The 24,762-nt window shown below is 39.9% G+C and overlaps 1 protein-coding gene across 4 annotated transcripts in view; it reads right to left on the reverse strand.

The window, feature by feature from the left end:
* Positions 1-24,762, reverse strand: part of LOC126284120 (uncharacterized) — a 424,622-nt gene that overhangs the window by 125,139 nt on the left and 274,721 nt on the right. For 3 of the 4 annotated variants that reach the window (XM_049982826.1, XM_049982815.1, XM_049982834.1), the window contains 2 exons: positions 16,209-16,400; positions 650-809 (listed from right to left, as the gene is read on the reverse strand). In XM_049982826.1, coding sequence (XP_049838783.1) covers positions 650-809; positions 16,209-16,400 — 352 coding nt within the window. The remainder of the gene's footprint in view (positions 1-649; positions 810-16,208; positions 16,401-24,762) is intronic. The other variant, XM_049982842.1, reaches the window with a different exon arrangement.

Consider the following 24,762-nt stretch of genomic DNA (forward strand, 5'->3'; position numbering starts at 1 on the left):
GTGTAATAAGCCCAGTCAATGAACATCAAAAAAGGTCCAATATGAGAAATTTGGGTACCTGCAAATTTTTCTACAGTGGCAGGAGTGAGTGCCTTGAACAATTTACTAAAAATCCTGACCCCCCCTCCCTGTTTGTGTGTGTGTGTGTGTGTGTGTGTGTGTGTGTGTGTGTGTGTGTGTGGTGCGGACAAACATATCCCATTATGAAATTAAACTATCTTAAATTTGCTACACAAAAATGGTTCTATTCAATTTTTTCTCTTAGGACTAGTAGTTTGCGTACAGAGACCTAGGGAATATTGAAAATCTAATGTGCTGCACATGTGCTGTAGCTTCGGTGATTCTTGTAGACCAGTTGAGGTACTTTCCACACTTGACAGACCATGTGCCTCCTGTACAAAATTGTTCATATTGACTTCCTACGCACCGCTGTGGTTCACTGTAAAGATTACTGGATACACAGTGTTTAAATATGAGGACTAATCATGACGAAACAACCAGTAAAATTTCTGAAAGCTCAAAATCAATATCTGTGTTAGCTTTGCTGAGGTACTATCAGCTTTGGTAATTTATACATGGAAACTCTATTTTCATCTCTCACTGATAAAATGTAACTAAATCTCTTTTATAAATAACTGAGTTTTCTTACTTTTTGTAGCCCATTCGAAGAGCATTTCTCAGAGCTATGTAACTTCTTGCTCCAGTAGTACAGATGAAAACAACTGGATCATCTGGTTTTGGTTTATCAAAACCATATTTCTGCTTAAACATTTGATCTGGGACCTTCATAGCAGTAGTAAATTCACTCACTGAAATAAATACATTTTCATGAATTAGAGCTGAATAAGGTCGGTCAAAGTATACTTCATTTTAATTTTCAGTACAAATTTTTGGAATTCACCATATATTTTGGGATCTTAAAACTTACATCTACATCAAACTTCTAGGTCTTAATGAGTAAAGGAATGCTTTAAAGTATAATAATTAGAACTACATGTATCTATTGTTGTTTGCTGAAGTTTTACAAGTTACAATTAGAAATTTACAATCCTGGTTAACTGAATAGTGGAGAAAGATTCTTCGGAATGTGAACTTTTAAATACAACAAAATCTCTATTGAATTATACTGTCTAGTTTGCAAAAACAGAGGATGCTACTTCAGTAACAATGTTATAACTAAGAATGATATTTATCCTGAAACTAAATGGGCACAAGATTCGCTAACATATTTTTGCCATTAGATGTAGAGACACTTCACTTCTTCAAACAGGAGCGACTTATTTTCAGTTATCTGTGTAGTTACTACTTTATTTTTGTAATTTATTGCGTGTTCAACTGCTTCCTAGGCACAACCTTTTATTTAAATAACAATATCGTGTACAGTACCGCCATTGCTATCGACCATTGTATCGACTCTTGTATCGTACAGACTTTTGTTTGTTTGGCTAGAACAGCTCAGTGTCATAGACCGTCAGAGAGAGCGCACCGCTAGTTCCTGCTACTAATAAGGCGAGTACACTGTTTGTTTGTTGCATATTTTTACGAGCTTCGAACAGGAGGAGTGCAATAATGGATAGGAACTGCGATTGTTGTGTACAGATGCGAGCTGAGCTGGCGACCCTTCACTCACAGATTCAGGCTGCATTGGCTTCTGTCACACAGCTTGAGGCTGCTGCCAAGGGGCATCACTGTTGGGGATCTGACGTGGGGATGCGAGGGATGTCGAGCACATCCCACGTGTCCTCCGATCGGTCCACTACTGTGACCTCCCCAGGTACTGCCTGCACTGAGGTTGACCACTCACCCGTGGTCGAGTGGGAGATCATTCCAAAGTCTGGCAGGCAGCGAAAAACTTTCCATGGGGCCGATCGTAGGGCCTCCCCGGTTCGTTTGACGAACAGGTTTGGGCGTTATCTGTAGCTGACGAAGTCTCTGAGCTGGATGCAGTAGTCCGTCCCGTTCCAGAGGAAGCTTCTTGGCCCGCAAGGTCTGGGCATTCACAGAGTATGGGTTTGCTGGTAGTTGGGAGCTCCAATGTTAGGCACATAAGGGGGCCCCTTAGGAACATGGCTGCCAAAGAGGGGAAGGAAACCAGTGTGTACTCTGTGTGCATTCCGGGGGGAGTCATTCCGGATGTGGAAAGGGTGCTTCCGGATGCCATGAAGAGTACAGGGTGCAGCAAACTGCAGATCATGTCGGTACCAATGACATGTGTCGCATTGGATCGGAGCAGATTCTGTCTGGTTTCGGGCAGCTGGTGGGAATGGTCAAGACTGCCAGTCTTGCTTCCGAGATTAAGACCAACTGTGATCCTTTGGTGCAGAGCCAAGTGGAGGGTCTGAATCAGAGGCGTAGGCGGTTCTGTGACTGCAGGCTGCAGATTCCTTGACTTGTGCCATCGGGTGGTGGGTTTCCGAGTTCCGCTTAATAGGTCAGGAGTCCACTACACACAGGAGGCAGCTACATGGGTAGTGGGGGCTGTGGGGAAGGGACTGGGTGGTCTTTTAGGTTAGAGGGTCTCAGAGAACCACAGAAGGGTTGTCCGTCAGAAAGTGGGCAGGTAAAACACAGTAAGGTAGTTGCAGAAATGATTGGTATTGTAGTTGTAAATTGTCATAGCTGTGTTGGGAAAGAACCAGAGCTCCAAGCCCTAATAGAAAGAACTGAAGCTCAAATAGTTGCAGGTACAGAGAGCTGGCTAAAGCCGAAAATAAGTTCAGCCAAAATTTTTTCAAACAATCTAACAGTGTTCAGAAAGGATAGATTAAATATAGTTGGTGGTGGAGTATTTATTGCTTTCAGAGGTAGTTTGCCTTGTAGCGAAATTGAAGTAGATAGTTCATGTGAAATAGTATGGGTAGAGGTTATACCTGACAATCGGACTAAACTATTAATTGGATCGTTTTACCGACCCCCCGACTCAGAAGACATAGTTGCTGAACAGTTCAAAGAAAACTTGAGTCTCATTTCAAATAATTACCCCGCTCATACAATTATAGTCGGTGGTGTTTTCAATCTACCCTCGATAGCTGGAAAAATTACACATTTAAAGCCAGCGGCAGGCATAAAACATCATGCGAAATTGTACTGAATGCTTTCTCAGAAAATTATTTTGAACAATTAGTTCATGAGCCCACTCGAAGCGTAAATGATTGCGAAAACTTACTTGACCTTTTAGCAACAAATAATCCTGGACAAATAGTGAGTGTTGTGACGAATACAGGGATCAGCGACCACAAGGCAGTTGCTGCTAGGCTGAATACCGTAACACCTACAACCATCAAAAAGAAACGCAAAGTATATCTATTTAAAATAGCTGATAAAAATGCTCTTAACGCCTTTTTAAGAGACAGCCTTTACTCCTTCCGATCTGATCATGTAAGTGTAGAAAAGTTGTGGAATGTTTTCAGAGAGATAGTATCAACAGCAATTGAGAGATATATACCACATAAACTAATAAGTGATGGTACTGATCCCCCATGGTACACAACACGGGTCAGATCGTTGTTGCAGAAGCAACACAAAAAGCATGCCAAATTTAAAAGAACCCAAAATCCCCAAGATTGGCAAAGTTTTACAGAAGTTCGATATATGGCACATACTTTAATGCGAGATGCTTTTAATAATTTCCACAACAAAATTCTGCCAGGAAATCTGGCAGAAAACCCAGAGAGATTCTGGTCATACATAAAGCACACCAGTGGCAAGACACAATCAATACCTTCACTGCACGATAACAATGGTGAAGTCACTGATGACAGTGCCACTAAAGCAGAGTTATTAAACACTGTTTTCCGAAACTCCTTCACCAAAGACGACGAAGTAAATATTCCTGAATTCCAATCAAGAAGAACTGCCAAGATGAGAAACATAGAAGTAGATATCCTTGGTGTAACAAAGCAGCTTAAATCACTTAATAAAGGCAAGGCCTCTGGTCCAAACTGTATACCAGTCAGGTTCCTCTCAGAGTATGCTGATAAAATAGCACCATATTTAGCAGTTATATACAACCACTCGCTCACTGAAAGATACATACCTAAAGACTGGAAAATTGCTCAAGTCACACCGATACCTAAAAAGGGAAGTAGGAGTAATCTGCTGAATTACAGGCCTATTTCACTAACATCAATGTGCAGTAGGGTTTTAGAATGTATATTATATTCGAACATTATGAAGTACCTCGAAGAAAACAATTTATTGAAATATAGTCAGCATGGATTCAGAAAACATCGTTCTTGTGAAACACAACTAGCTCTTTATACTCATGAAGTAACAAGTGCTATCGACAGGGGATGTCAAATTGATTCCATATTTTTAGATTTCCAGAAGGCTTTCGACACCGTTCCTCACAATTGTCTTCTAATCAAACTGCGTGCCTACGGTGTACTGCCTCAGTTGTGCGACTGGATTCATGATTTCCTGTCAGAAAGGTCACAGTTCGTAGTAATAAATGGAAAGTCATCGAGTAAAACAGAAGTAATATCTAGCAATCCCCAAGGAAGTGTTAAACGCCCTCTCTTGTTCCTGATCTATATTAACGACATAGGAGAGAATCTGAGTAGCCACCTTAGATTGTTTGCAGATGATGCTGTCCTTTACCATTTTGCAAAGTCATCAAATGATCAAAACGACTTGCAAAATGATTTAGATAAGATATCTGTATGGTGCGAAAAGTGGCAATTGACCCTGAATAAAGAAAAGTGTGAAGTTATTCTCATGAGTACTAAAAGAAACAGCTAAATTTCGATTACGCGATAAGTCACACAAATCTGAGGGCTGTAAATTCAACTAAATACTTAGGGATCACAATTACAAATAACCTAAACTGGAACGATCACATAGATAATATTGTGGGTAGAGCAAAACCAAATACTGCGATTCATTGGCAGGACACTTAGAAGGTGCAACAGATCTACCAAAGAGACTGCTTACACTACACTTGTCGTCCTTATTATGGAGTACTGCTGTGCGGTGTGGGATCCACATCAGGTGGGACTGACGGATGACATGGAGAAGTACAAAGAAGAGCAGCTTGTTATGTAATATCGTGAAATAGGGGAGATAGTGTCACTGACATGATACGTGAATTGGAGTGGCAATCATTAAAACATAGGCGTTTTTCGTTGCAACGGAATGTTCTCATGAAATTTCAATCAGCCAGTTTTCTACTCCAATTGCGAAAACATTCTGTTGGCACCCACCTACATAGGGAGAAATGATCATCACGATACAATAAGAGAAATCAGGGCTCGCACAAAAACATTTAAGTGCTCATTTTTCCCGCTTGCTGTTCAAGAGTGGAATGGTAGAGACAGCAGAAGGTGGTTTATTGAACCCTCTGCCAGGCACTTTGTTGTGAATAGCAGAGTAATCATGTAGATGTAGGTAAACTAATTACAGTTATGAGTTCTGATTAACCACAAGAATGTAATGGATAATAGGGTTAAGGTGGCCAAACCCTCAGTTAATATGTAAGATTTTTAGTACTGTGGACATGTCATAAAAATTATACTATTGAAGATATTTCCAAAAAGAAAAGAAAAAAATGTGGGGGGAGGGGGGCATGGCAGGGGGAAAGAATCCTCCCGCTTTGTTACAATTGGCTTAGGCAGGCAGCATTAATACTGTATTTGATCATTACAGTAGTGTTTCTCATACCCACTTGCAATAACTTACATTTATCCACATTTAAAGCTAGTTTCCCATTCATGACACCAAATAGAAATTCTCTCCATGCCGTCCTTTGTGCCCCTACAGTCACTCAGTGGCAACACCTCCACATACTCAAAAGCTGCACAGATTGCTGTCCATCCTATCTGATAGACCTTATATATATTTGACAAACAGAAGCAGCTCTATAATCACACTACCTGAGGTACTTTCTGATGAACTCTTGCTATCTAAGATGACATACTGGTTTCTATATTTCAGAAAGTCTTTAAGCAAAGAATGTGACTGAGAAACTATTGCATATGCTTGGACCTTTAGTGAAGTAAAGTGTTGAGTGCTTTCAAGAAGTCCAGGAACGTAGAGTCCACATGTTGGTGTGCAGTCACAGTTTGCAAACTACATGTGTGCAAAGGGCAGCTATGTTTTGCACAAGTGACACTTTCTAAATCCTCGCTGATTTATGGAGAGAAGAATTTATCTCTCTAGGAAACTCACCGTATTAAAGTTCAGAATATGCTGCAGGATCCTGTGACAGCTAAATGCTAGCTTATTGTAGGCAGGGATGAATGCAGCAAACCGTCGCGTATCAGTCTGTATTTTATTGTAAATCTGGTTGGATTTCGAGTACAGTATAGTTATCATCAGTGCAAAATTAATAAGAAAACATAGGAATCTGACACTTGAATTGGTTATGTCAAGAGGCACTTACTCAGACCAAAGATTACATGGGAAAACAAAGATACTGTTTAGTAGTGAGCCATACAGAGACAGAATGCAAGAACATACACATGTTGCTGAAATGACCTTAAAGTTTCCATATCTCAGTTCACGCTGTGGGTGCTGTTTACAAGCTTACTTAGCCAGCCACAGTGTACATTAAAGATACTAAAAGGTGTCCACTCTACTAGTTACCTTTTGGTTACAAATTGCAGTTATATCAGTTGCACATAAAAATAAAATATTAAACTAATAGTTCTAATATTGCTACATCTGCAATAAAATACATATTGCTATGCAGCTGTTTGCTGTGTTTGTCCCTGATTACTATCATTTCACTGTTGTTAAGTACAACGATTCATAATGGAATCCAAATCCACTCTTTTGCCTATGTTATTTAGGAAAGTCTGAGATGTGAATATAAGAGCTCCACCATTCTTAAGGAATTGAAGCAGCTTTCAACAGTTCAGTTGGAGACTGAAAATGACAAGCAGCTGTCTTTTAAATGAAGTATGCATTTTTTACCACATCATCTAGTGTTATGTTTGAGAACATCACACACACTTCTGTTCAATAAGTTTTCTGTAAGTTTCTAAACTGATTAAAGTGAGAGTCAGGATGGTTCCTTTAAAAAGGACATGGCTGATTCCCCATCCCCCAATACTTGACCTATCCAAGCTTGAATACTGTCTGTTATGACATTCTTAGCGATGGGTCACTGAATTGTATGCAACTTTTCTTTATTCATTAATACAGAAGACTCATTTATTTGTTTATCATTAGTAATAATACTAATATGATTGGAGTGAGCAGTCATCTCTAGTTAGTTAGTAGCATTGTTATGATACCACACTAAGTTGCAGACAAGCACAACTGAAATACACTTACACATAAGCTTTCAGCCACAGCCTTTGTTGGAAAAAGAGAGGCACACAGCATCCATTCAAACAAGCAAGCACGCCTCATGCACAGATAACCGCAAACTACAGTAGCTCAGGCGAGGAAGCAGCTATCACGTGGGATGGTAGCAGTAATCTGGAGGGGAAAGGGATGGGATAGCAGCTTATGGGTGGGAGAAGTGAGAAGTGCTGTCTAGTAGTATGTGCAGGGACTAGAATGCCGATAGGCACAGCATCAGGAGGTTGTGGCGTGGGGAGGTGGGGAAAACGGAGGAAAAAGGGAGAAGAGCAGGGAAAGATGGGTGGGTGCATTTGCAGAGTGCCAATTATCTGACTACTCCACCTACAAACTTCGCCAGAGTGATCCCATCCCAGACGTACAACACAGGCCCTTTCCAGAACCTCTCCCCTGACTCCATTTCCCTCCTCATCTCTATGACACCCTGCACATCAAACTTCTACATGATCCCCAAAATCCATAAACCTAACAATCCTGGACGCCCCAAGGTGGCTGGTTAATGTGCCTCCACTGAGGGAATTTAAGCCCTCATTGAGTAACACCTCCAACCAATTACTCATAATCTAGCCTCCCACCTCAAAAATACCAACCACTTCTCTCACAAACTCTCCACCAACCACACCACTTTACCTCCTGGATCCCTACTCGTCAATGTTAATGCCCCTTTCCTATACACCAGCATCCCTAATGCCCATGGTCTTACTGCTATTGACTATTACCTGTCCCAACGTCCTCCAGACTGCAAACCCACCATCTCATCCATCACAGATCTTATTAACTTTATCCTATCCACAACTATTTCAGCTCTGAATGGAAGTACACAAACAAATCCATGGCACCCTCCTATGTCAACCAGTTTATGGGCCATCTAGAGGAGTCCTTCCTAGACTCCCAAAACACCAACCCATAGCCTGGTTCAGGTTCACTGATGATATCTTCATGATCTGGATTCAGGACCAAGACACCCTATCTTCATTCCTTCACAACCTCAACACCTTCTCTCCCATCCATTTCATCTGGTCCTCATCAACCCAGTGTGCCACCTTCCTAGATGTGGATCTCCTCCTCTCTGATGGCTCCATCTACACCTCTGTCCACATAAAACCCACCAACCAGCAATGGTACCTGTATTTTGACAGCTGTCATCCCTTTCTCACCAAAAATCCCTCCCATAAAGCCTGGCTAAGCGAGGATGGCACATGTGCAGTATGCCCAGTACGCTACGGGTCTCACCAAGGCCTTCACAGAAGGCACTATCCCCACACCTAGTCCACAGACAGATCCCCTCACACCCCCAATCCTCCCTCCACCACAAGAACCAGCCACAAAGGAAAATCCTTTTCATCACCCAGTACAACCCAGGACTGGAACAACCGAACCACATCCATCGCAAGAGCTTTGATTACGTATCATCATTGAGGGACATCCTGCCTGAAACCCTTTCCACCATTCCTAAAGTGGTGTTCTGTCGCCCACCCAACATCCTCAACAGGCCAGTCCACCCTATGCCAATCCCAATCCCACACCACAAGGATCATATCCCTGTAGAAGATCCAGGCGCAAGACCTGCCCAATCCACTCACCCAGCACTTCATATTCCAGTCCTGTAACAGGTTTATCCTACCCCATCAAGGGCCAGGCCATCCATGAAAGTAGCCATGTAATACACCAGGTGTGCTGCAAACACTGTGCAGTTTTTTACATTGGTATGACTACCAACCAGCTGTCCAACAGGCTGAACGACCACTGGCAAACTGTGGCCAAGAGCAAAGTAGACTACCGTGTGGCACAACATGCAGCTGAACATAACAGCATTGATTTCAATGGCTGCTTCGCTACCCAAACCACCTGGATGCTCCCCTCCACCACCAGCTTTTCTGAACTATGTACTTGGGAATTACCCTTACAACACATACTCCACTCTCATAATTATCCCAGACTCATGCTGCCATAACATACTGTCCCCACACTGTGCACCCAACTGTTTCAACCCCCTCTGTCCCATCACCTCCACCCAATTCCCGTCTCCTACACTCTTTGTTTGTCACCCTCTACCAATGGATCCGCTCATCTTTTCCAGGTGCAATCCTTTTTTGCTCCGTTTTTATCACCTCCTTGCCCCACAGCCTGAGGTCTTACTGTGGTTGGTGGAGAGTTTGTGAGAGAAGTGGTTGGTATTTTTGAGGTGGGAGGCTGACGCTGCATCTGTTGGCTTTATAGTTCCTGCTGACTCCACCAGATGCTATCTCATCCTCTTCCCCTTCCCCGACCCCTCCAGATTGCTGCTACTATCCCATGTGATAGTTGCATTCTTGCCCAAGCTGCCAGAATTGGCAGTCGTGTGTGCATGAGGTGTGCTTGCTTGTGTGAATGAATGGCATGTCTCTCTCGTTTTCTGACGAAGACTGTGGCTGAAAGATTACGTGTAAGTGACTTTTAATTGTACCTGTCAGCAACTTAGCACATTATCTTTACAGAAAGTAGCAATCCATCTTTTACTACATTGCTGATATTTCTATCTGGAGTTCTATTGTTTGATTTAGATAGTTAGTTATTTAGTTTCTTGCACCGTGGATTATTTGAATAAATAGTAAAGATGTGTAAAGAGTTATTTTATATTCACACCACAAATTAATTCATAAATATAGATGCATGCCGAACATTTATAAGGTTGTTATTATTATTATTATTATTATTATTTTCCTTTCTCAGAAGTTATGTCTGGTTAAAAATGGAAAGTGACGCGGACCTTGATCAAGTGTGACTTCCTTTTAACTGTACGGTATGTGTTACATTCCATTTAGGAACTTTCGGGTAACTGAACATGTATCAATAATTACAGATTTCTGTAGTCGTATATATACGTTTGGATGTAGCTGTATTTGCGTTGAAGTATGGTGGATACTGTGTGGTATGACTCCTGTAGTTGATAGTATAATTGGTATAATGTCAACTTTATCCTGATGCCACATGTCCTTGACTTCCTCAGCCAGTTGGATTTATTTTTCAATTTTTTCTCCTGTTTCCTTCTGTATATTTGTCTATTGGGTATGGATATTTCGATTAGTTGTGTTAATTTCTTCTTTTTATTGGTGAGTATGATGTCAGGTTTGTTATGTGGTGTTGTTTTATCTGTTATAATGATTCTGTTCCAGTATAATTTGTATTCATCATTCTCCAGTACATTTTGTGGTGCATACTTGTATGTGGGAACATGTTGTTTTATTAGTTTATGTTGTATGGCAAGTTGTTGATGTATTATTTTTGCTACATTGTCATGTCTTCTGGGGTATTCTGTATTTGCTAGTATTGTACATCCGCTTGTGATGTGGTCTACTGTTGCTATTTGTTGTTTGCAAAGTCTGCATTCATTTGTTGTGGTATTGGGATATTTAATAATATGCTTGTTGTAATATCTGGTGTTTATTGTTTGATCCTGTATTGCAATCATGACTCCTTCCGTCTCACTGTATATATTGCCTTTTCTTACCCATGTGTTGGATGCATCTTGATCGATGTGTGGCTGTGTTAGATGATACGGGTGCTTGCCATGTCATATTACTACTACTACTACTACTACTACTACTACTACTCAATATATAGCTGTGAGTTACTAATTACTACCCACCACATTTTACATACAACATTAATAGAAATTGCTCTAGGAAAGAGCAGTTGTCAAGGAGAAACTTTTTCAGTTTGTTTTCAAATTTTCTTCGATGTATGTCAGGCAGTAAATGGTTAAAAAATTTTGTTGCAGCATTGTGCACCCTTTTTTGTGCTAAAAGACAACCTTAACGAAGAGTGATGAACGTCATTTCTTCTTTTGGTATTGAAATTACATGTATCATTGTTTCTTCTGAACTGCAGTGGATTATATAGAACAAACTTCATGAGGAATAAATATACAGTGAAGCAGTAATCGAAATACCCAACTCCTTAGACGGAGTCTATAAGACAATTGTGGGCAAGCACGTTTATAGTAATGAAGACTTTCTTTCTTAAACCTCTCATTGCCAAGCTTTATGACGCCCTTATTTTACTAGGAGGGATACTTTGACAATCTCAATACAGTTTTATGAGTTGTATAACACTTGCTTGTAGATTTTTTTGCTTTTTCAACAAATAGCAGTATTTAGTAGTGAAATATAGTTTTTCATTTTATTATTAGTCTTAAACTGGACACAGTAGCAAAATACAATAAATTTTGCATTATTCACAGGAGAAATTCAATACTGGATACCTGTAAAATAGAAATGTAGACTTTTGGCTGCCAGTGCAGTAAACTAGTACTTGGCCTCAAAATAACACACAACATTTTTGAACTGGTCATTCAGTTACACTTTTGTACAACATGCTCTTCACATTTACAGTTTCTTTTCTGTGTACATTACAATTGGGTTCTTGGCACATTAAGCAACAGAAACATTTTTTCCAATCTTTGTTCCTCTTGCATCACAGTCGTGTTGCTAACTTGGAACACATAGGGCTAAAATATGGCGTAAAACAGGCCACATTATCCACACAGTCATTTTGCAACTGGCATGACTGTACAGTGTTGTTGTAATGGAGTATGATTTCAGGTTTTTTTACTCACTCTCTTCATCACTCACATGCCTCTACTTAGTTAGTTTTTTACTTTCCATGGATAATTTTGCACGATGAATCATAACTATGTGGAACAAGTCATTGTTAAGAACATTCTTCATCCACTGTGACATGGTCACGACATAAACAGTGATTCAATATGGTCAAAAGTTTTTTTTTTTTTTTTTTTATTCCAGTCTTTGATCACAATATAAATTCCTTTGATGATGACCGGTTTCAGTCAGGAATGACCATCTTCAGATCTACAATATAAAAAATATACACACCTTGTGGACAGTCTGTCTTTCAAAACAATACAGCATTTCATATCGTGGTGTACTCTCATATAAACTGGGAAATTTACAGATAAAATAAGGTAAAGCATACCTGTTCTACCCCATGTCCTAATGTGATAAAGCCGCAATGGCATCGTCAAAACATATAAATACACTAAGCAAAGCATCGTCACGTAGAGCTAAAATATGGTGTAAAACAAGCCACATTGACCACACAGTCAGTTTGCAACTGGCATGACTGTACAAAACCTACTGAAGTGCAGAAGCTACCAGAAATCTGTTTGCCTACATGCTTCATAGATGTCACTACCGAGGGCTTAGACATATGCTTCATTTATATAAGAACCATAATATGATAAAAACAAATTAGGTAAAATGCATGTAGCAGAATTTTAAATTTTGATAACTATTATAGAAAACAAGTGTGATAAAATAAAAAGACGAACACAGTTAACTATATAAAATTATTAAAAGGAAATATATAAAGATAATAGATCTGACTCATTTATGGTGAAATTATGGTCAAAAATAAAATATATGTAAATGAAGAATACATCTAAGCCCACAGTAGTGATATCTATGAAGTATGTAGGCAAATAGATTTCTGGTAGCTTCTGCAATTCAGTAGGTTTTGTACAGTAATGCCAGTTGCAAAATGACTGTGTGGATGGTGACGGCTATTTTCTACTATATTTTAGTGATATGTGACGATAATTTGCCAAGTTATTTATACCCTTTTATGCCGCCTTACGGTTTTATCACATTAGGACATGGTGTAGAACAGGTATGCTTTACCTTATTTTACCTGCACATTTCCCAGTTTGTATGAGAGTATATCGTGATATAAAATGCTATATCAGACTATGTAGACTTTTCCAGTCTATTAGTATATCAAATTCTTGTTGGGTTTCCAGCTGGATCAAACTGTCATCTGAGCACAATATTTCAGTGGTCCACCTGGCCACCATCATCAGCTACGCTGCTCTCGCCAATAACTGGTTCCACTTGCAAACGACTGCACCTTTACATGCATTGGAAGAACAATGGTGCATGCTCTAAATACAGTGTGCACACACTCAATCATTCCTGCTGCCCCTGGCACAAAAAGAGTTGCAGTGCCTCCGGTGGTGAATACTGTCGAAAACGATATATGGTTACAAATGATTATTCACAGCCGGCCCAATCAGACGCAGTTGTTTCTTCACGTCTGATAAAACAGGTTTCCACATTTTACTTAGCGGGTATCCATTATCAGGATTAATGATCTTCTAATAATTTCCGGGTATGCAGCCGGATCCCGTCGACATTCTGCCACGATATTTCGGCCCAGAGACGTCCGGCCATCATCAGGTGAGTACACAACTACTGAAGAGCCCAGGTGCTGCAGCACATACAACTCGGCTATGCATGAGAATCGGCATAAATACCGCGACAACACCTGGGCTCTTCAGTAGTTGTGTACTCACCTGATGATGGCCGGACGTCTCTGGGCCGAAATATCGTGGCAGAATGTCGACGGGATCCGGCTGCATACCCGGAAATTATTAGAAGAACAAATACGCCGGGAAAATTTCAGAAGTCACAGGATTAATGATATTATCTGCAAGTCTGATTCCAACAGATTCTTTTAAAACACAATCCCAGTACCGCGAAGCATTTGCAACTACTTGTGTCTCATTGTATAGCATCCTGTATCCTTCTGTAAGGCAATGCTCAGCCACCGCAGATTTATCTGGTTGTAATAATCATGTATGGCGATGATGTTCAATACACCTTTCATTGACGGTACGAATAGTTTGGCCAACGTACATTTTCTCGCACTCACACGGTATTTTGTAAACACAGGACTTCCTCAAATCTAAATTATCTTTGACAGAGCCAAGAAGTGCTCGAATCTTAGCTGGCGGATGAAAAACGCATCTGATCTCATATTTATTCAAAAGTCTACCTATCTTGGCAAACACATTCCCAGAATACAGAAGAAAAGCCACAGACCTAAAGGTGTCTTCAGAAGGTTCAGGTAGAGGTCCAAACTCAAAAGCACGTTGAATTTGTTGGTCCGTATAGCAGGTATTATTGAACATATCCTTAAGGTGTTGCAACTCCTGTGGTAAATTTTGAGCATCCGAGACAACATATGCTCGTTTAACCAAGGCCCAAAGGACTCCTGTATGCTGAAACGGTGGATGTTAACTGGAAGCATGTAAATACCTGTTGGTATGAGTCGGTTTCCTATGACCACTGTGTCCAAGAGTAGAGTCTTCTTTTCTATAAACTAGTACATCCAAAAAAGGTAACTTTCCCTCCTTTTCAATTTCCATTGTGAATTTGATGTTCGGATGAAGACAATTAAAATGGTCCAATAACCGGTGCAAAGAGTCTATTCCATGTGGCAAAACAAGAAACATGTCATCAACAAATCTCAGAAAACACAAAGACTTCAAAATAGATGTTTTCAGGGCCATATCCTCAAAGTCCTCCATAAAAAGATTAGCGATTATGGGGGATAAAGGACTCCCCATAGCCACACTGTCGGTCCACCTATTTTATATTTGATGACAAATATTTTGAACAAACCGATGGTGTGACTATGGGGAGTCGTCTGTCCCTGAACCATGAGGCTGGGGACATAACAAGATGTAGGGTGTCAGCTTGTCTTGTTATGGTTAAACTTGCCTGTGCTGCCACCTGGTGGCACAGATCTGGCCGTCAGGCTGCAGCACTATCAAACAGCAATGGCTGCGAGGTTGGCACACACAGCCTACAGACAGGGGTATCTCCTGAGTCAGACTAACAACCTACTTGTTATACGCCCAGAGTAGAGAGGTCTTTCCTCATTCTGTTATGATTCATTTGTGTGCTTACTTGACTCTGCTCTTGTGATGTTTGTTGCTTGTTTGGACTTGGCCTGGCTATGTCCACAGACTGTGTATACAACATCTGATTGGTCTTCTCATTAATGTGATTTGGTTATTCCATGTAAACTTACTGCATGTGTTACAACAAGCAGTGTATATTCAGAAGATTCGTTTGCCTATAGTTTGTAAATGTTGTTTCATCCAGAAACAATACATTGCATAGAAAAACTGCATGCCATGAAGCTGTTGATGGAGTGAAATCTGGAAAGGAAGCAATGCACTGGAATGTAGTATTCACAGAACACCGATTTGGCTGATCCCACAAGCATACTGAAGCTGCCTCATAGAAACATGATGACTATTTATTAGCACTGCCAAAATGTTAGCTGCATTTCTCTCAAGCAGTTGCTGTTCTTTTTCGTTAATATTCTTCATTCTCCACACTTTCTGTTGCTTGACTTTTTAATAAAGTTTGCAAAGACAGCTTGTGTGGGCTTGCAAGATCATGATATCTTTCAGGGTACAACAACACTATTTCTCAAACAGTTTGGGATAAAAAAATCACAAGCAAGTTGCCTGATTGCCACAACAGGAGATCACAGAGCAATTTCCACACATTACGTCATCAAAGTCCTCTTTCAACGCCCTTTCTAATGTTAAACAAAAATATAAATTTCCATTTTTTTTTAACTGTTAGTGTCTTAAATCAGCAAGGCGCATATGGATTTCGAGTGCACAGTTAAATTCACAAACTGTGCCTAAATTATGGGTTCACTTTTACTTGGTAAAGAAGGGGAAATGTCTGTAGGACCTCTTATTGTGATGGCAGGACACTGGATTGTGGTGCTATTATCTTGTCCCATGCTTCTTATGTATCCGAAGTTCCCTTCCAAGGCTCTTTCTGAAGCCGAGGGAAAAAGTACACACACACACACACACACACACACACACACACACACACACACAAAACCTGAATTGGGATCATAATTTGGCAGCTTTTAAAGATCAGAAAATCTGACAGTATCTGCTGTAGCTTAGGAAAAACCACATCCTGATATATTTACATGTTCTGGATATATTTGGGATGCACTATAAGTTCTCCATCTTGTATAAAACTTCAAGAGCACAGCTGCTCATGTGGTTCAACATACTAATTACTTACCTGGGATATTAAGACTCTGAGGTATTCTAACAGTTAGTTTCACTTCCTCTCGGCCTCTTACATCTATTAACAGAACTTCCTTCTTTTTGATGAGATCCATTAACTCCTCAGTGTTTAATCTCCTATCATCAGGTACATCAGTGGCCATATTACGAGTGAAAACATTGCGAACAGTTTTCTTCAATGCCTGATCTGGAAACACCTTGTTGTGTTAGCACAATTTCTATTATTGCTTTAATTATAGTCTTTCCATATACAAGGGCTATCAGAAAAAAACCTCAATTTTCTTACAGGATGGGAATTGGAGGGAGAACGGAACAATCATCACATTATGGCACATATTAGGTCAGCATACTTCAAATTGCAGTGGCGAGAGAGCCATTTTAGTTCTTGGTTGCATACGATAGCCATTAAAATAAGTGTTGCAATTGAAGAACCTGCCAAATGAGAAATCTGTTCTGTAATATTGTCTATAGCAGCAGAAAATTTATCACAAAATTTGTGGCACATATTTACCGATTATGATGAATGGTGGTATTGTGCATCAATGGTGGGAGTGTTAAAGAGTAGAATGACAAATGTTTTTTATTAATGACAGACGAGAAGGGCCAGCAAGAGGCTGACACAGAAAATCAACATTTTTCCCCCATATTTCAACTGTCCGACAAATTCCTGCAGACGTCTTAGCCTTTTGCAAGATATCATTGCTAAACAATTAGGGTACTACCAATTCTGTGCTTGTTAGATTCAAAAATTCATTTCTCAGAACCACAAAGCTAACAGATTGAACTTTTCTTGTGGATTTCTTTTTGCTTTATGATGGCAAAAGGGTAAGTTCACTGAACAGATCACAACCATAGTTAGTAATATCGCCTTCAGTGAAGCACAGACAAAACAACAATCAATGGAATTGGGCCTTACCATCTCTGAGCGAGACGAGGGACGGAGTGACACTAAAGCATGTGATCTATCAGTCACAGAATACAGATACCATTTTATGGGTGCTAAATGAATCTTATTTGCAAACTGTACAGAACATGGAAGAACCATCAATTCTCAGACCTACTGTGACATATTAAGATAACAGAGAAGACATTCAAAGCATTGTGGTCTATTGACTAACAACATTGTTCTTTTTGCAGGATAATGCGTGGCTACACTGTCTAGCAAATGCAAGAATTTTGTGTCTGTTCAAATGAGAAATTTTTGTACTTTCACTCTTCAGCTCAAACATGTCTCCAAGTGATCACCAATTATTCGTGCGAATGAGAAAACGGCTTGACTCCTTGTTTTTTGACTCTGATGAAAAACTTGAAGATACTGTCATAGCTAGCTGCAAACTTTGGAAGCAAAATTTTATGGAGAGGGAATTAGTCAGCTCTTTAAGATATATGATAACATATGAATCAGAATGATGATAACGTAGAGAAGTAATAAAAAAGTGTAGTTTTAAGGTTGTGCAAATAAATCTGCCTAACTATTCCACTATTTTATTTAGAGCCTAATGGAGGTTACTTTCTGGATAGCCCTAGTACATTGTACACTTACTGTGTAACATAGTGAAACTGAAAGTTGTAGATAAAAGTTAACAGTGATAGCAAAAATCTGCAGCACTACAATAAAATTACAAAGGTCTTTAATACTGCCACTGGGTCTAAACAGACATGAAATTGACTGCAACTATCTGCCATTTTACATAGTTGATAAACGTATCTAACCTTATAAGTAGTAGTTGCATGTGGTGATTTACATTGCTGACCATTACATCTACAACACAATTAAAAACAGCAAATAGTGAAATTTTATTTATTGTATCAAGTGCATTAGAAAAAACAGAAGATTAAATTTGTAGGTGATTTTGGGACGTATTGGGTGTGACATTTAGTGCAGAAACAATGGCTTGGCAAGTGGTAGCAGACCAGTTCCTCAGCTACTCATAGCTGGATTTTTTTTCCCCCAGTGGGTGAGAATCTGGAGAATATGATGGTCAGGACAGCAGTCAAACACCCTCTGTATCAAAATAGGTCAGGAAAACGGGGGCAACATGCAGACTCATTGTCACAAAGACCTCAAAGATAGGGCACAACTACCAACCTCAACACATCACAAATTATTGGCTACGCAAACCAGAGGTGATTGTCGCACCCCCTACTACTTAAGGTGCTGGGCCTGTCTACCAATGACATATGCACTCTGGCAATATTTGCTCTCCACTGAGCCTTCACACAAGGACACGTCTATCACGATGCTGTATGCAGAACTGAGACATGATACTGCTGCTTGTGCAGTGTTACCACTGAGTACACCACTGTCAGTGTGCCTCGCTCTGTTGCCACATACATTAAGGCTCAATAAATGCAATCACATGATGTCACTGACAACTGTCAATATTTGGACATTTACACACTCCTTCATTTTACAGGCACAAATGCATCGAGAGAATACAGTGGAAGGAAATTTAAACCCTCAGTATGCTGGGCATACGCAGAAAGACAAAACACACACACCACACCACATCACAGAAAAACTAGCACCACCGCACTACCAAAGACAAAAGACATCTGAAGTCATCAACAATGAATATTAGTTAGCAGTGGGTGAATAAGCAGCAGTAACTGTTACTTGACCAGGAAGAGAGCAGGATTCCAACCAGAATTTTAAGCAAAAACTTTCATCTTTATTATAAGGTGACTTGATAAATTAGTCTCAAGTGCTTCCTTAATAACACTATCCCAACATCTGGAAATGCAAGGCTTTTTTTTGGGGGGGGGGAGGGGGGGAGAAGGACACAAGAATGAGCATTTCTTGTCCTTAAGGTAGTGCTAACATCTTATGCATAACAAGAATACCAAAAACAAGTGGTTGTGGTATGGGTGCAGTTCCTAGTGCAAATTCAGAAATATGCTTCCAGATAACTCTCCAAGTCCAAGAGGTACAAATAAACAGTATCTTGCAATTGTTTTGGCCATTATCAAGTTCTGGCCTATTTATTTGGCAATTCATACATCTTTGTGATGGATCATCAGTCTCTATGGTGGCTGACTAGCTTGAATGAACAATCAGTATGTCTGGGAATAAGTGCACTGAGACTTCAGCAATACAACATCACACTGCTGTACAAAAACGGACACAAACACAAGGCTGCTGACTGCCTTTCAAGAAATTCTGTGCTGCTGAACAGACAGAAGACCTAGCATTGCTGAAAACCACAGAAGCCTTGAATAATGAGGAAGTGACCAAAGGAGAATTCCAATTAATAAATGAAACACTGTCAAAGAATTATGACCTGGTGGTGCAGAAATGGTACTTCACCATTCAAGCTCATATGTGGCCAGTGATCCAGCAGTATTTCTACGACACTCCAACATATGGTCACCTGGGATTCATGAAGATTCTAGACATAATCAGACAGAGGCACCACAGGCCAGATCTCTACCGATCTACTGGACACTATGTGAGCCATTGTAAGCAAATACCAGCAACAGAAACACATGTGGCAATTACCTCCAGCACATCTGGTACCAATTCCATCTGCAGCAGCATCACTCCATGAAACTGAAATACCTTCTCTTGGGGATGTTCCCAAAGTTGACAAATCAGAATCAATGGATAGTAATAGTCTGCACCAACTACCTCATTCATACACAGTCATCAATGCTGTGCTAATGGCCGAAGCTCCAGAAATTGCAAAGTTCCTTGTGGAAGATACCATTTTGAAGCGAGGAGCACTACCAGTGATGATCGCTGATTGTAGAAAAGTGAAGACTAGTATCAGAAATAAATTCACTTTGCAACATCACCCTTAGGTTGATAACTGCCTAGCACACACTGACGAAACTCTAATAAAAACTAAGCCCAACAGCAACAAGGAAGCCATAACAAGGTTTCAAAGACAACAGTTAAACAAATGCATGTATGACCAAGGGCCCCTGCTAAGAGATTTTGTTTCCATGTTATTTAGTGTTAAATGTTTTAGATATAAAATGATCTTCAAAAATTAATAACTCACTAACGCCTTAAATAATTCATACAATTTCTTCGGATAGGTCTCAGTGAGTACTATCAAACTGTTACAGTAGATATTTGGTGGATATTACATATTTTAAGTGACAGACTGGAATGTATATTCTGCACGAGATAAAGTGAATTTTCTTTCAAATAAAAGATAAAATAGTGAAAGTAGTGGCTGCATTAAAAATAGATATAATTAGAGATGTTTGACCATAATTAGTTGAAACTTTAATTTTACTGACAACATAATGCAAAGTAGCATCCACATGGACAAAAAACACTGACAAAAAAAGCACTATTTGAGAACGATCCATTAAACCTACAGAAAAAAACATGTTCAGTGTTTGAAAAGCTGATGAAAACTGTTGATTTGTGCTTCAAGTGAAGTCGAAGGTCAAATTTTTTACTGTCATTTGGCTCTTCCAGGGAAGATTTACTCCACTCACTTCTGCAACAACAGCAGGCTCATACATCATGTTGAAAAGGTTGTTGGGTACATTGATCTGGGCTGTCACCGCTTGTTAACATGCCGCCATAGTTGTTTGGATTAGATGCCGTTGCTACTTTTGGTTATCCTATTGCAGATGCAGTGTATCCAATGTTGGACCAACTGTCTTATCCTTATGTTCTGAGTTTTCAGATCTGTTTGCCCCAGGGTTAGGTTATGAAAACAATTTCAGAGCACACATCACTGTCAAACGCTATGCCTGCCCTCAATTTCTTCGGGTGTAGCCAATGCCAGCAGTTTTACATGACCAGGTTAAGGTGGAGCTGGACCACTTAAAATCACTGTGAGTGATTACAGCAATTTCCACAAGTTATCGGAAAGAAGTTGTGCAGTCAGCTTCACCTTTAGGGAGACTTCCAAGGTCACTATTGAGTCCCCTGCCTCAACTGGAGGAGTTGCTCCCAAAGTTGGTTGGGGGTCAATTCTTTTCAAAAATGGACTTAGCTGAAGCCTGTTTTCAGATCCCACTGGATGGGGCACTAAAACAGTTGCTTGTTGTTAATATGCCTTTCGGTCTCTATCAGTATCAACAGCTGATTTTGGGGTCACTAGCGCACCTGCTATCTTTCAAAGCTTTTTAGAACAGTTTATGATGGTTGTCCCTCATTGAATTAACTACACTGAAGAGCCAAAGAAACTGGTACATCTGCCTAATGTTGTGTGGGACCCCGTGACCACACTGAAGTGCCACAACACAACATGGCATGGACTTGACTGATGTCTGAAGTAGTGCTGGAGGGATTGGAGGGAGCTGACACTATGAATCCTGCAGGGCTGTCCATAAATAAGTAAGAGTATGAGGGGATGGAAATCTCTTCTGAACAGCATGTTGCAAGGCATCACAGATATGCTCAATAATGTTCATGTCTAGGGAATTAGGTGGCCAACAGAAGTGTTTAAATTCAGAAGAGTGTTCCTGGAGATACTCTGTAGCAGTTCTGGATGTGTGGGGTGTAGCATTATCCTGCTGGAATTGCCCATGTCAATCGGAATGCATAATGGATGCAGGTGATCAGACAGGATGTTTGCATATGTGTCACCAGAGTCGTATCTAGATGTATCAGGGCCAAAATGCAGGGTCCATAGATTCATGCTGTTGTCTACATACGCGTACACATCCATCCACTTGATACAATTTGAAATGAGACTCATCCAACCAGACAACATGTTTCCAGCCAGCAACAGTCCAATGTCGGTGTTGACGGGCCCAGGTGAAGTGTAAAGCTTTGTATTGTGCAGTCATCAAGAATACACGAGTGGGCCCTCAGCTGCGAAAGCCCATGTCGATGATGTTTCACTGAATGGTTCGCATGCTGACATTTGTTGATGGCCCAGCATTGAAATCTGCAGCAATTTGCATAAGGGTAGCACTTCTGTCAAGTTGAATGATTCTCTTCAGTCGTCATTGGTTCAGTTCTTGCAGGATTCTTTTCCGACCACAGCAATGTTGGAGATTTGATGTTTTACCAGATTCCTGATATTCATGGCACACTCGTGAAATGGTAGTATGGGAAAACCCCAATTCATTGCTACCTCGGAAATGCTGTGACCCATTGCTCATGCACCGACTATAACACTACATTCAACCACACTTAAATCTTGATAACCTGCCCCTATAACAGCAGTAATCGATCTAATAACTGCACTAGAAACTTGTTGTCTTATATCGGTGTTGGCAATCGCAGCGCCATATTTTGCCTGTATTTGAGTATGCATTCCTATACCAGTTTCTTTGGCGATTCAGTGATGCTACCTCAGAAGATTTCCTATGTAACCTCTGTTCTTTGTTCAGTGTTCTAGACCATTGACCTCAACTATAATCTTGCCAAGTTTAGCTTTTTCAAGCCTTGAATTGTTTGTTTTTGAGTCATGAAATGTCCCGGCAGGCGAGGTGCATCATGGAACAACATTTCACCATCATTAATGTTTTGCTCCATCTGTCTAGTCTACAAGAACCTCAGGCATTCCTTGGCAATGTGGTGTACTATCACACATTTAATTACCGAGTGGGTACTGTCGCCCCCACCTTGCATCTGTTGTTTTGGAAAAGTGCTCCTTTTGTTTGGTCTTTAGCCTGTGAGCGTGCTCTTGTGCGCCAAAAGGATAGTCATCAATTTATGCCATGTCTTTCGGCATTTGAACCCAGCAAGCATTTGGTTTGGTCACACAGATTTCCCAGGATGGGGTGGGGGCAGTCTTGCACCATTGCCATTCAGATGGCTCCAAACAGCCCATTGGTTTTGCATTGAAAGTACTCAACTCAGATCAGCAACATTATTCTCTGGTCGAAAAAGAAGATCCTGTTATTCTCTACGCCTTGAAAATAGTTCAAGTGTTCTTACATTGTGCAAAATTTCATGTAACTACCGGGTCAATCCATACCAAGTGGTCCAAGAGGAAAATAATTGGTTGCTTGATCATCTCATAATAATTTTATATTTGCTGGGTGAATTCCCCAATGTTTAGTAGCCACAAAAATATTTTTTTTTAATTATTGTTTATTATTTTGAAATGGCGGTCATATTTGTTCCAGGCCGCATGCGTTTTTTCGTACTTGCAAGCATCTACATTTTTACAATTATTCAGTAGTGGATTGTCCTAAGCCTTTCAAATAAAACACACTCCAGGCTATAAATTAACATCTTTATTACTTAGCTGAATGTATTCTTCAATATATTTTTAATAGTTCAACGTTATCGGCCACAAATTTAAAAACTCAGTTTTTGAACAGTAGTTTTCCGAAGAAAGATTAATTTCTCAGCTTTAATATTTTTTCTGCTATTACACTGTTTAGTATAGTTACTTTTTATAGAGTATCAATGATGAGCAGCTTACAATTAAAAAATACACCTTTTTTTAAAAAGTGGACTTTTTTTATTTTTCCTTTTTGTGGCCTGCACTATCTTTGTTGGGGGACCATATAAAAATCTGAAAATTTCACAGTTAATAGACCTTTATGATATCAGACTTCAGTATAAATTTAAACTTACAGATTGAATTGGAAGTTAAAGAAAAAAATTACAAACAAGAGTTAAAAATACATTTTTTAACATCCGCTATGTCCAGATTTATGGAATAAAATATATCAGTTATAGTATATAATTTAATCATATCAATGATTACTTTTTTATTGAAAATAAGCCTAATTACATTATATTGTTCTCTTGTTATTTGTTTATAGTGCATCACTCATTGAACATTTGAGAAATTTGTTCATTCAGTTTGGGTGTTAGATTATAAATTCGCCCAGTCACAGTTGTAAATTCCATAGGAGACAGCTTCCATAGTACATTTTTAAGTGGCATCCAAACTTGATCCTTCTCAATTTTTTTAAAAAGATGTCCTTGGTTTTGCAGGGTGATAAAACACAACATGTACATCTTGAAACTTCCTGTCAGATTAAAACTGTGTGCCGGACCGAGACTCGAACTCGGGACCTTTGCCTTTCTCGGGTAAGCGCTCTACCAACTGAGTTTCCCCAACACAATTCATGAAAGGCAAAGGTTCCAAGATTGAGTCTTGGTCCAGCACACAGTTTTAATCTGCCAGGAAGTTTCATATCACACAGACAGCACTACTAACTAGTGTATTCTGAGGGAAACATCAATTATAATTGATAAAATGTAATGCTTTCAAGTGAATTTTTTCCCATTGGTATGCAGAGGTTGTGAGGTGCCAGTTTTGACCCCAACATGTCATTGAGTTACCTCATAACAACTATGTGTCTGTGGCAGTACACTGTTGGTTGTATCATCTCGTGTGCTTGGAAAGATTCAGTAAATAAATGGTAGGCCAATGATTAGCTCACTGAGATAGCAAGACATCATATCCAGTAGTTTGGAGCTATGTTCTGTCCCAGGCTTCACCTCACTACATCAAGTTGCTTCTCCAAATTTGTGATCCTGGGAATAAACCACCTGAAGTTTTCTCATATGCTTTCTACATGATGTGTTATTCTGTCAGGTAAGTTTAAGAGACAGTTTCCACTGACACGATACTATATATGATATGACATACTGCAATAAAGGTCACAGG

Source organism: Schistocerca gregaria, chromosome 1 (genome assembly GCF_023897955.1).
Source record: "Schistocerca gregaria isolate iqSchGreg1 chromosome 1, iqSchGreg1.2, whole genome shotgun sequence".
Classification (NCBI taxonomy): domain Eukaryota; kingdom Metazoa; phylum Arthropoda; class Insecta; order Orthoptera; family Acrididae; genus Schistocerca; species Schistocerca gregaria.